This window comes from Aplysia californica, unplaced genomic scaffold, assembly GCF_000002075.1.
Source record: "Aplysia californica isolate F4 #8 unplaced genomic scaffold, AplCal3.0 scaffold00226, whole genome shotgun sequence".
Classification (NCBI taxonomy): Eukaryota; Metazoa; Mollusca; class Gastropoda; order Aplysiida; family Aplysiidae; genus Aplysia; species Aplysia californica.
Window position 1 is genome coordinate 72396 of NW_004797496.1, and position 14271 is coordinate 86666.

General features: G+C 37.5%; 1 protein-coding gene across 1 annotated transcript in view; it reads left to right on the forward strand.

Annotated features, from left to right (window-relative positions):
• The window catches only part of LOC101864393 (voltage-dependent T-type calcium channel subunit alpha-1G), a gene marked incomplete at its 5' end in the record, with an annotated part of 113429 nt that overhangs the window by 11356 nt on the left and 87802 nt on the right, over positions 1-14271 (forward strand). The window contains 2 exon segments of the mRNA XM_035970147.1: positions 2789-2812; positions 12415-12512. Coding sequence (XP_035826040.1) covers positions 2789-2812; positions 12415-12512 — 122 coding nt within the window.

The window sequence follows — 14271 nt, forward strand, 5'->3', positions numbered from 1 at the left end:
TTCGGATTTAACCACACTTTTCATACTTACTCATTTCTCTCCTTTTTTTCACCGGCACCAAAGCATTTTCTAATTATATGTGTATTCTTCCACCCCCCCCCCCGGCACTCACAGTTCTGTATGAAATACCCTGTTAATGTTATTCTAACTCACGTGGTACCTTTATTAACTCCTGTGCACCCAGAGCCTTTCACAAAGAGAGCTACTATGGTGAAGCTCAAGTGTTGCCTCCTGCTCCTCGCTACCGTCCGTTTATCATAAGCTCCCTTTTCTTTCTTTACGTCCCACCTTGCACCTACTTCTTTGGTTCAAACCACGTACCCATCACTGTCGGTAGGCACTGCTTTCGTTGTACTTACTTTCTCAGTTTCCCAAACTCTTTCTAAACAAAGCTTTGAATGTACTTACTTTTATTGATTTCTAACTATCCGTCCCGACACAATGCTTTGAATGTACTAAAATAGTATCAGATTTCTCTAACTCTCTTTTTTGAACACTTATGTACATAAAATTAAAAATTTGAACACACAATTGACAATTTTGCTCATGCCAACAATATTTTATGCGTACTTTTCCTTTCTTTTCTCTTCACAAAATGTTTATAATAACGTGCACCCACATCTATTTGACAATTAACGTTGCCTTTTGAACTAACAATGAACGTTTGTATGTGTATCTACAACCAAAAGAAGCTGCTTGATTTATCATAAAAAATAGGGCTGGTTTCGAAAATTAGTCTACCACTTGTTTCTGAATTTTGAATTGGCCATTGATTGTTCAGAAAACTAGGACAGATCCTATTTATTCAATTCAAAATGCTAAGCGGAAACGTATTTAATGAGGGGGGGGGGGGGAGTGTATAGAAAGAGCATTATATAAATCAAATCCATTTTCTATGAGCCAGAAGAAATCGAGAATATGGAAAGATTAAGTTGTTCAAATTAGTTGAGCTCACAGTGAAAGGCTTGTACCAAGGTACATTAGGTTCAGAGAGGTATATTCAACGAGATCTTTTCAGAGAATGAAGACTTCCTTAGATATGGTTTTAACCCCCACGTGCAAGAAACATCTTTGTAAAAAAAAAAGATTCATTTTAGTTGTAGTCGTAACTTTGAGCAAACCAGTATTAAGAAAAATATTATAAGTTTCAAGTGAAAGGAACAGAAAATACCAACTAGCGATTCAATATTTTAAAAACAAACAAACAAAATACAACTTTCCGAGGTAATTTGTTATACATGTTATTATGCATCATGAGTAAAATAAGATATTGTGAGCCTTACCTTAGCATCTTGAAATTGTGCACTCATTCTTAAGTCAACCAGTGCAACAACTTTGTTTAAATTGAATACAAGAGACATTTAAGAGTTTGTAACCTCTCCGCTGAACATGTTTAAAGGCGATAAATCAGACTGTATTATTTGATACAAACAAAATGCCCCATTAAGGTTTGAATGCCTTACGCTCATGATACAATTGCAACTACAGATAAGACTTAACTGTTTGTATAAGGTTGCATAACGCGTTAGATATTTTCAGATCGTTTATCAAATATGTGTTCAATTGGTTAAGTGTGTATGTGTGTGTGTGTATGTATATGCGTGAATGTGTATGTGTGTGTGTATATACGTGTATGTGTATGTGTGAGTTTGAATATGTGGATGTGTGTATGAGTATGTTTGTGTGTCTGTTTGTGTGTGTATGTATATGTGCCTATGAGTGCAGCTGCATTTTTTGTCTTAAATTATGTATCGGTGCTTGTCAAAAATGACACTCCTGAACTATGAAATCATAATTCTATATTGATAACACCTTGAACAATGGACGTCGGCCCCAACACCTCCCCGTCCCTACACCCAGTCCCACTCCTTCCCAACACATTTCTGCCGCACACACTCACTCTGGGTTTCTTTTTAATTTTCTTTGGCATAGTAGAATGTAGGCACTTCGAACGAGTACCTTGTCTTTTCAGACCGTTCCAAAAATCGCTTGTTTTTGTTTATGCACATAATTCAGAATCTGCGTAATCTGACACCAAAAATGCACGCTGGCTGACTTTATTTTATTTACTTACTTCTATCTGATTCTGTGAATTCGCTGTTCTTCTTTTCCGCCCTAACTTGTACAGGGCCAAACTCTCTTTGCACAACGTCCTTCCAGCAGAATACTGTCAGCTGGAAAAAGGTGATACAGGGAGTATGTCTAAAGAAGAGACGTGTGTCAACTTGGAAGCGTCCTAGACAGACAATCACAAAAGGGTTCAGTAACGATGTAGGTTTATAATTTCACCACCACAATGTGAAGCAGTGCGCTTATACCTCTTTGAACATCTCTCTTTCCTTAACCTCTAAAAACTGACGCGTTCAATGAAGTGGTTTAACTTCATGAGGGCCTGAAAAAATCGGGCCATCCTTTGCCTATCTCACCCAACGGAACAAGACTGTTGCCCTGCCAGGCTTCAGACAAAAAAAACCCACAAGAAATTCATTGTCAGTGTGGCTCTAAATTTGTCTCGACTTTCAGACTGAATGGTCACAACTTGATAGTTTGCTCATTATAATTTGTCATCTCCAAACGATACCACCCTCATAACACAATAATTGTATTTTATATCTCTAAACCGTAAGAAAATAACTAAAGCTCTCCTTTTCTGCATTATGTTCTTAGTATTATCATTTTCTACTAAAACAGGTCTAATAATCTTCAAAACACCCCCTCTCACATGTAATATATTTTTTTTCTTTTTTTACATTTGATTTCGCCTCTCGAATTTCCATCGTCCGGTTAGCGTTGCGGAGTATATTGTGAACAAGTAAGCATTCACCTATTCTTACCTTTTTCTGTTCATTTTGCCCCCCAATTCACCTCTTTTTTTATTGTTAGTGTAGGCTGTTGTTTCGTTTTGCTCCCTTCACCACTTTCTATGCTTTTGATTGCTGGTGGCAGTTTCCAAGGGCCTGTGGACACATTAGAAGCTGCGTGTATTTGTGTTTGGGACTCTTGACTTTTTCACTGGACCCCCCCACCCCACCCCACCTTCCCCTCCTCGCTTGCACCGGTCACCACCCACCCCATAGTCATCATTTCACGACTCCACCCTCTCATCTCGTAAGCAACTTTCTCAACCCCCCTCCCCCCGCTCCCCCACCTTTCTCCCCTCACACCCCAAGTGTGTATGCGTGTCCAGTCACGTCTTTCTATCAGCATCTATGTCGCGAAAGTGTCGCTAAAGCATTGTATGTCATTCTCCTGGCGCTGCGACAATACCCACGACTCACACAGAACAAAAATTCCTACACTGTTTTTGCTGGTTTTCTCTTCTCTTTTTTTTTTTTGGTTTCGTTGAACAAAAAATAAAAGGTTTTCGAGAGGCCTTAATGAATCCATGAATTATGTCTCCGAAATTCTTTTGTCTTGCTTTGATTCAAGTGCAGAGTGATCATCATTGTGTCTATGTGCTTTTCTGTGTGCTGACGAAGACAAGGAACAGTAAGCGATACGAAAAACAATTGAGTTATACTATAAAAATAACACCTAAACTATACTCCGTCAAAGAAGCTATGAACAGAACAAATAGATCTACACAAAAAGTAGTAAACTATACATACAAGAAGTAAAGTATACAAAAAGACTATATACAAATGAAGTAAACGAAATTTAAAATAGGAAAACGATAAACAGATCCAGTAAACTATACAGAAGACAAGTACGCTTACATATAACAAGAAAGCTATACACATGAAATAAAAACTAAATAAGAAATTATACAAAATATAGATCAATTGCAAACAACAACAAAAAGAAAATGTTGATTCATAAAGAAATAAAGAGGCGTTACGGCACCACTTCATTGTGAAGCCTTATCTGCTTCTGTCTGCTGTATTGTAGGACATTTCTTCAGAAACTTTGGTGTAGATATCGTGGGTCAAGGTCCTCAGATTATACGTTGTATTGTCCTCTGTATACCATGAACGTTAATTTAGACATGACCAATACACTAAAAACTACTTCTCTTTACTTACCTGGGCTTTCTTTCGCTGTATTTTTTTTTCTTGAAGAATATATAGCTTTTTTTCGAAACCATACCATTAGATAAGGCTTCCTGAAAAGATTTTTGAGACATCGTACGTATACAGAGAAGCAAAACGATGATACCCAGGCGCCTAATCTGCTTCGATTATTGGCCATCGGTTAGACCAATTACTAACATGCTGGGATGTCATGAGGATAAGTGAAGTTCGAATTGCAGACGTGGCGTTCTTTGCCTTTGGCTATGTGTTGACTTTGACAAAACTTCAATCGCAGATTCTTCATTTTTCATAAACGTATGGGGTTCAAACAGACGCAACCCCTTTGATTGCTTTTTCTAACATGCAACCACGCATGTGCAACAGATACGCTCTCTTTTAACACATAACTTTTACGTGAGAAATCTACTTTGAGAGTCAGATTGACTGATCATTCTGACAATCAAAGCTTTTCCACTCAGGCGGGACTACCAACATTATACTACGCAATCAGTGTGTGCATCTCCTAGTACAAAACTAATGAACATGAGCCGTCACGTCGGACATAACACAAAACACTATGGAAAATTAACCTCAATTGCTAAGGGAGGGCTCATTACGAAAATTCCATACGCGCAAAGCAGGTATGAACAATTTTATCCTCTTTTAAGAATTGTGTTTTCTCTACGTAGGTTTATCTGCAGGCAATCGAGAGAGTCCAGGATCAAATGTGTGAATACTCATTTAATTAAACAGGGTGCTTCAATTTGATTAGGCGCTAACAACAATGCGGAATACACGTCACTGCTACTAGGGCTGGTCAAAGAGTCGCTTTAGCAAAATGCGGATGATATGTTAGTGCACGTCTTTGGCAAAGAATAATATTATGATATGAACCGCTTCGGCAAATGGGTTAGAACCCCTTCGACAAACGGGTTTGAACCACTATGGCAAATAGGTGCTCCCACTTCGGCAAACGGGTCAGGAAAGGGAGTTAAGAGTCTGAATTCGGATAATGTTTCAGTGAGAATTGTTCGGTTATCCGGATTGGTATCCGGATTTTGCCCCACTTCTAACTTCTACTGAGAGACGTATTGGATGTGTACACACCAAGTACACATACGTAGGTGAATATAAAACGGAAAAGCGGTCTATTTTTAATCATACAATGGCCAGTTTATGTTAAGGAAGTAGCAGTTGTTTCTTTTGTGGAGAAAATGTACGTGATTAACTTATGATTCCATTAATTTCGTAAAGAAAAAAAAGTATCCTTTGGAAAATAGCGAAACGAGTGCGTTGAACAAAACTTTCGACACATGACGTATATTTGTATAAAAATATATTCCTCTTCACAGGCATCTAATGTGATTATCTATAGTATCCAAACCAAGGCTGATTTTCTTTTGTTCATTTCTTTGGAATATATTAGAAACGCCACTTTGTACACTACTTTTGTTTTTTTAGACGTAAGATATAGATCTAGATATAAACTTTCTGAATACATTTTTCACATACAAGGTCCATTTTAGTAACAGGTCTCCATAAATATGCTCAACTATGAAATGCAACACACTTAATACATAGGAACATTTATATATTTCTATTTCTTAACGCGTCCAAAACCACAAATCAGACAATACTCTTGTCAACAATCCAATCCCCCTAACTTCCAATAAAAATTCTGCAACTCAACAAAACGCTATTATTAGAATAAGACAACGCCATTTGCGTCCTTTTACTCAAGATAGAATACATCGGCAGTTCAGTTCAAGAAACCCTATTCCACATTTTCCAGTTTATATATTTTTTCTTTCCAGTCATTTTTCTCCCTCACTACCTTTTTGTTGTTAGGGTGGGGCTGTAAATGTTTTATTTCCAGTCCGATACTTACATCGAAATTGGTCGCTTTTAAGCACACGGTGACTATCCCGAAAAACGCTGTTTTGAGAAAACTGAAGGTAAAGTTTACCCCTTGCTCAGTTTCTTTCAAAGACAAGAAGAGTTTTCTCTATAATCAAACAAATATAGACACTGCTGAAACCAAACTTCTCCTATGGGTAGGGCAAAGCCTACTTTTGGTGTAGATCACGATTTCCGGAAACCCCTGAAATCTGGGTTAGCCCGCTTGTCCTTAAAAGTGACCAATTATGTGACACTGAAAGATCTGCGGTAACGAAAAATAACCAATGTCGATTTTAGACAAAATAATGTAAACGGTTTTCTTGAACCGAACCGTCGACGTGTACATTGCTTTTTTTCTGAAACTGGAATCACTGATTATTACTAGAAGTGCAATCAAATTGCATTGAAGTTCCTGAAAATTGGTTATGCAATAACACCACTTGCTGAGCTGACCTATTAGATTCAAGGTCCACAAGTAGCTAATGTGAAACACGTAGGTATGTTCTTGCTTTCAGTTTGTACATTATAGAAAGCATTGCTGGAAAAAAAAAACTTGTCCAGCCTTGCAAAACAAAGATCTACTTCCCATTTGAGCCCTTGAGGCTGTTAAAAATGAAATTATGATTTCTGTTTTGAAAACCTTCTCTTCCTGTAATAGTGTCTACCCTAGCAAAAGTCTAACTTCTTCGTCATTGGCAAAGGCTTGAGCCATTTCATTTATTTGAAAACAGACTAAATCTTGATTATTTGATGCTAAAAATGCCTCACACGAACACAACTTTCAAACAGCATCATTTATCGATTGATACGTTTAAGAATTCAAATGGAAGAGATAAGGTGTTCTCCACCGATCCTTAATTTCCAAAGCATGTGTGACCTAAACATTATAAAAAAATGATTTTTTTCGGTAACACTGCAGGCTCCCACAAAAGTCTAACTTTTTTTCTTTAGTTTTATGCCTGAGATTTGTTTCTTGTACAAAAGCTGTCTCTCCATGGACAATAGATGCTGCTGTATTTTACTACCGAAAAAAACCCTATTAGATTCTGCAAGGTGCGAATTCTGAATACTGAAGAAAAAATGTCATTTGGCTTATTTTATCTACAAATGCTGATAACAGGAATGTTTTCAAAGTCATATTAAGGGGCATTTATTCATATTTCTAGAGCTTCAGAATAAACGCTTTGCCACGTCGTTTTTTTTTTATCAAGTTGTGGGTGTCCACTCTTGAGTTTAACTCGAGATTCATATCAAGTTAACAGGAGAGGATGGAGTCGATTCTAAGTTGTTTTAAAGTCTATTATTAAATATGTTTCAACACTCCTTCTCCAAGGCCAAGCTCATTAATTTGTGTTATCGTCATTCCATAATCGCCCGAGTTAATTTCTTGGGGATTTCCAGGAAAACCAGTTATTCAAATAAACACACCAAAGAACATTTAACAATAAATGATTATATCCATTTGTTTCGTTATTTCCTTCCTAGTTTTTACTTGAAAAAAATAACTAGTGTCCAAGTCATAGTTTTTATTTCGGAGCTTTCCGTTTCTTTAATTGTCTTAAAACTTCAAACTTTGTTTGAGCTGATTATGAAATGAAGCTGAAGCTGAAGACTACTATCCAAATACTGACTGTCCGGCCATAGCTACTCCATGCTCTGACCTCCTATTTTAGAAACTCTTTTCCCACCTTTAGAGCAAACATAAGACCAGGATCTCTCTGAACCTACTAATGCTTTAAACACAGACTGCTACTAGTTACAAATAAACCATCTGAACATAGATGCACCTCACTTTACTCGAAATATTACTAATTCTTGAGGCATCGTGGTAAAATCAGGCCTTCGTCAAAATAATGTAATCGAAAAAACCGGCATTTTAAAGCCCATTTTTTGAATTTTTTGTTTAATTATTGTTCTTTTTGACTCAACATTGTCCATTAAAAAACACATTTATGTGTGAACTTTACTGAAAATAGTTGACTAAAGGCACAAAAATATAAATTTGTAGTCTTCAAAACCTCTGAAGCTTTGGTAGTCACGAAACTTTGGCGGCAATTTTCTTGCTAGGTTTAATTCTACCTCTGAAACCAGGTGACCCCTACCTCCTTCAATTGCAAATATCTTGGCTTTTGTTCTAGACAAAAGGATACTTTTTTTTTCATTGATAAACAGACAAATGATCCAGACTTAAGATTTTACCCATAACTCCCCAAACCCAAAAATTGACAAGCGCCTGATTCCACATCGTCATAACACCATCCCTCTCGGTCACATAAACAAGGGTATTCGAAGTGTGCCATCTCTTCCCAACCTACTCTCCTATTTCCCTTCCCCTTTTCAACGTTTTCCTGTATCGAATGGGGAAGGCAGGTTATCGTCAAGCGCTGCTGGGTCAGATTAAAACAGTTCACGTAAAGTACAGCCGCACTATTAATATTATTACTATTATTATTATTATTATTATTATTATTATTATTATTATTATTATTATTATTATTACTATTATTATTATTATTATTATTATCATTGTCATTAATATGATTAACATTATAATAATTAGTATCATAATCATTATTATTATCAATGTTATTGTTACTATTATAATTATTATTACTATTGTTAGTATTATTATATTTTTAATATTATTTCTTTATGTTAATAATAGTAATAATAATAATAATAATAATAATAATAATAATAATAATAATAATAATAATAATAATAATAATAATAACGACAATAATAGATAGCATTTGTATAGTGCATAACCCCGCTCTACAGCAAGCTCTGTGCACTTTACACTATATCATTACCCCAGCAGACCCTAGAATACTCAGAAACATTCTCAGCTTCCTGGGAAGCGTACACTTCAAGAAGCTAATTAAGAGCTCAATGAAACAATAACAAATTGACAAGATATGTTATCATTCTCACTATTCTCATTTTCTTCATTATCTATTACTATTCAAGCCTTTTCTGTCCTGCGCGACAAAAATATCGAGGTGATAAGAATGTTGCACCCACATAAGAAAGAAAAAATGACAACAGAAACAAAACTGTTTTAAGGTATAAGTCTGCACATTGTCTTTGAACTGCCTCAGCACTAATAAATGTTTTATTTTCTTTGTAAGTCACGTATTCCCCTCCAGTTTCTTCGATGAAAGAGCGCTCACCAATTTCCAACAGCTAAGACACAACTCCGAACTATGACATTTGCATGATGACCTCCTCCTTTCGTGCATGGACCTAGAAAGTCTCCCTGCATCTTGTCTGCACGCTCCATGTTATTCAACCCGCAAAATGCATGTTAACCCTTCCATATCCAGCATGGTGTGAGCATAACAGCATGAAATACCCAACATACTCATTGTAAGCCTGTTTTTCGCACACGCATGCTTTTATTTCCGACTGCATGTATGTTATCGTCGGCAATCAAACCACACGCTTCCAGGCTCATTGTGTCTTCGCCCTGGTGTTTTATCATACCTGCTCGTGGGTTTTCAGCTTTCAAGTTTTGAGCTGCTCTCAGACACAACGACTTGGCAATTTCCTCCACCCACCCTGTTGCAAACGTGATATGAGGCAAACGACACCTTTACTCGCAGAGCAAAAGAGTGGCTCGCCTTTTACGAAAGAGAGCCTTGTGGCAACAATCCATTCATATAAGATGTTGCACTGATCAAAGTTAGAATAATAATAAGAAGAAGAAGAAAAAACGACTACAATATTATTATGATATTATATATTACATTTTCCGGCATCATCGTGTCGTTCATGGTGTATGCCGAGAAGTCGGTGTGTGTGAAAGCGGCCGGGTGCACCCTATTTTAGCTAGATTTGTGAGATGGAATATCACCGGTTTTGTCCATGTGAGTACTGTGTTCGTAATGCGTGATTTTTGCACTTTTCTTCATGTTTCGAGCCATATGATTTTGACTTTTATGATTCGACATGCTCACCAATAAAGGCTACCTACAGTAACTGGACACAAACTTTGGAAGCCAGTTTGGTGTACTTGCTGCTTGATTCTTCTGGAAAGTGTTTGTCTTAATATCTTCCAGAGTTGAGCTTCAAAGTATAGTAAGCCATTCAGTGGTACCTATATCAGAACATGGCTAGCACCTTATCTCGTGGGTCTCAATTTTGAAAATGGCGTATGTATTTTAGTGGACACAAAAATTGAAGTGAACAAAAAAGAAAACTTTTTTTTTTTTAAAGAGAAAAAAAAGAACAATGTCATCTCGAGACACCAAAAATTTGTTTTGAAAATGTTCACATTTTGTTGGAAGTGTACAAGGTTTTGATATTTTAAAGAAATATTTAGAGATATTTAGAGCTTTAAAGAGGTAATGAAGCCATGACGGATTTATTATGGCATTGTCCCGCTTCCCCACGAAGGGTGCTTGCCCTTTTTGACAGACGTGATTATTATTTAGTGGTGTATGTTTTGAGAGAGGCAACAGTGGCTTAATTTTTTTTTTCAGAACAGCGCTGTGTCTTCTATTTCGAGAATATTAATTTGACTGCTCCCCGACCCCCATTTCCTCCACTCGAATTCTTCATGTTCCTCTCCTCCTGTTGACTATCATTCTTTTCTTACTCCCTTTGTTAACGTTTCTTTCAATTGTATTAAATGTTGCGCTTTTGCGACTTTCAATTTTTATGCTATGTGTATAAGATGTCATTTTTCCTATCCATTAATGTCTGGGAGAAAAGAAGATGATGAGTGCAGAGGAAGCTGACGAGGTGCATTTTGTATTCATATATTATGTTTGATTTGCACTCATGTCAAAACTGTAACGTTATTTAAGAGCCTGGATCTTCAAATCCAATGTCCATCTCCTTTTTGACCTAGCCCCACACCTTTAAAAAGTTAAAATAGAAGAAGAAAAATTAATACACAAATTAACCTTCAAAAATAAATTATTTTGCACAACGCAATGGAATCGAACCCGCAGCATTTTACTGCTCAAGAAACTTGGGAAACAACAATTAAATTATGATACTACCTCGGATCAGATTTCGTGTATTATGTGACTGAAGTTATTATTTTTAAACTGCTTGACTGTACGTTTTACTACAGCTTTTCTTGTCTCCGTCTCTCTTGAATGTATGAGACATTGAGGTTAGCACCTCATATGAACTGACAAATATAAGTTTGGTACTCTATTCGTACGCTCTGGGGTCATTTTGTACCAACCGGGTTGTATTCTACACATATGAGAATAATTCTAGTACTTTCAGTATTTACCAAAAAAAATATTTTGAAAGACTGCTATGCAAAGTGTTCGGATCGGAATAACGAGTAAATTTCCTCTTTGGAAAGTGATGGCACAGAGTTCCCCACGTCGTAAGGATACGATAGTAAAACCCGACGTACGGATAAGGTTAAGAAATAAAGGGAATTGAACACACACCCTCTACATGTGACGGTTAAGTTCCTAACCGCTACATCACAGATGCCAGTTGAAATGTGTTTAGAAGGGCTTTTAATTTTACAATCTATCTGATTTTTTAAAAAATATTCTTCAGGTGCTCGTCTCTTGTAAGCCGATATTTGTACTTGTGTATACGTGAAGAGTGTGCATACTTCGGTGGTGATCTTACGACATTTGAATCTGGGTTATAAATTGTTCCTTCAAGCATTTCGGTTTTGGCAGTGATAAATGAATAGTTATAATCTATTTAGAGCGGAAGTGATTTCTTTTAAATTTAGTGAATCATGTACTAAGAATGCGTACGGGATCGTATGTGTACTCTTTGGTCCTTGTATATTTTAAGAATACAGGCATTAAATAAATGTGTATAGGGATGCACTGTCTTTGCTTGTGTGATTGCCAGTATGTGTGTGAGTGTGTGTGTGTGTGTGTGTGTGTGTGTGTCCGTGCGTGTCTTTGTGTGTTTTCTATCTGTGTGTGCGTGTGTGTGTGTGTGTGTGTGTGCGTGTGTGTGCGTGTTTGTTTATTTGTTTGTTTCAGGAGACATATAAAGAAATCATTCAGGTTCTGCAAAATGGGAATAGAAAACAAAAAAGAAGGAGGGGGAGAAAGAAAAACAATGTAATGCTCTCTTACTTTATCAGGATTAGATGTAATAAAGAAAGAACGAGAGAGAGAGAGAGAGAGAGAGAGAGAGAGAGAGAGAGAGAGAGAGAGAGAGAGAGAGAGAGAGAGAAAATGGGGGAAAGAGATAGAGACATTCAGACAGACAGACAGACAGACAGACAGACAGACAGACAGACAGACAGACAGACAGACAGACAGACAGACAGACAGACAGACAGACAGACAGACAGGCAGACAGATAGACGGACAAACACACACACCCACAGAAAAGGGTGATTAGTGAAGGAGAGAAGAGAGAGAGAAAGACGGAGTGGAGAGCGCGCGCGCGCGCGTGTGTGTGTGTGTGTGTGTGTGTGTGTGTGTGTGTGTGTGTGTGTGTGTGTGTGTGTGTGTGTGTTTGTGTGTGACCTTGTGTCTGACCCATATTGCTATGTTCACAGGACGGTGGAGTATGCCGTAGACACAGAGAACATCAGTATCTCTGCAATCCGGACCATCAGAGTGTTGCGACCTTTGAGGGCTATCAACAGGATTCCAAGTGAGTGATTTCATCGTCTAGGACCTCCACTTTTTTCTGCGCCATTCTCCTTCTCGACGTCCTTTTCCTTCCTTCCTTCCTTCCTTCCTTCCTTCTCCTCCTCCTCCCCCTCTTCCTCCTCCTCCTCCTCCTCCTCCTCCTCCTCCTCCTCTTCCTCCTCCTCCTCCTCCTCCTCTTCCTTCTTTTTTTTCTCCCCCTCCTTCTCCTCCTCCTCCTCCTCCTCCTCCTCCTCCTCCTCCTCTTTGTTGTTGTTGTTGTTGTTGTTGTTGTTTTTCTTCTTTTTCTTCTTCTTCTTCTTCTTCTTCTTCTTCTTCTTCTTCTTCTTCTTCTTCTTCTTCTTCTTCTTCTTCTTCTTCTTCTTCTTCTTCTTTTTATTCTTCATCTTATTCTTCTTCATCTTTTCTTCCACATTTTACTAGCTGGCCGTTGGGGGGTGGGGAGGGTATTATATTATTCTTTTCTTTACAAAATACGGGAGGGTGTAAACAAAATATATTCATTTGAAATGGCGGATCCAAATTGATTTAGTAAGAACCAATAGAAATACACTATGGATACCAGTATTATATCTCTGTCTGAAGTAGAACTGCCACTACTGTCACTGGAAATGCAAAGGATGGGCTCTTGGTAACCTCGGAATTATACAGTTCTCTCTGACAGTCTTTGTCGTTTTGAATTATTAAAACCCTGAGGTCACGAATCAAATTTTCTATTCGCTCCATCAAAATCGTACGATTATTCGGTCTCGTTATCAAGATATTCAAAGAACTGCATTCGACAAAGTTTGACGTGAACTAAAAATCTTTGACGTCAAATTTTTCAAAAGTAGGAACTAAGCAGATAGAACTTTGTAATTCCGAGTAAGCGTCTTGTAAATATCTAAGACCACATCATATCATAAATATAACGTTTTCAAAATGTTTTATGCCAGGCATACTTGTAAATCTTTTTTTTTTAAACAGTTGAACCAGAATGTTAAAATGTTAGATGCCGAGTGTTCAGTTCTGCTTCCTGTTCTGATAATTACCAACATAAGGGATATAACTGTGTAATTGCTTTATTTAGCATAAATTGTGTCCCTTGATTCATGTTTTCTTAATAACTTTTAATTAATACTTGGCTGCTAATCCGCCCTGGGAAAAGAGCACAACGTACTGTCTAGAAAGCTCATGATTCATGGTGTTTTCATTCATACAATACGCTAATGGAAGCATCGATTTTCACAAAAGTGCATCGACTGGTAACTTCGTCATTGAGTAAAGTGCAAGAGGCTCACAATATTTATTTTTAAATTATCAGAGCGGGAAAAGCACACACGTCTGTTTAATCATAAGTGTGTATTTCACTGGATTGATGTATGAAAAATGTGTTATTTTGAAAGCATAAGACCGTTTTGTTTTGTTCTGTTTTGTGGGGGGGGGGGGGGGGGGGGTTCGTTCTGTATTTTTTCCTTGTTCGAATAAGCAGCGTTACCATGCATTGTGCAATGTGTTTGTGCGTATTCTATAATTTTTTTTAATTTTTTTTAATTTTTTTTTTTTTTTTTTTGGGGGGGGGGGATTGTGTTGTGTTCTTGTCTGTGTATGCAGGTGTATGCTCTTTGTGCACGCGAGCTCACGCGCGTGTGTATGTGTATGTGTGTGTGTGTTTGTGTGTGTGTGTATGTGTGTGTATGTGTGTGTGTATGTGTGTGTGTGTGTGTGTGTGTGTGGGAGAGTGAGTGTACGTGTGTTTGTGGGGGAGGGGGGGGGGGGTTCAT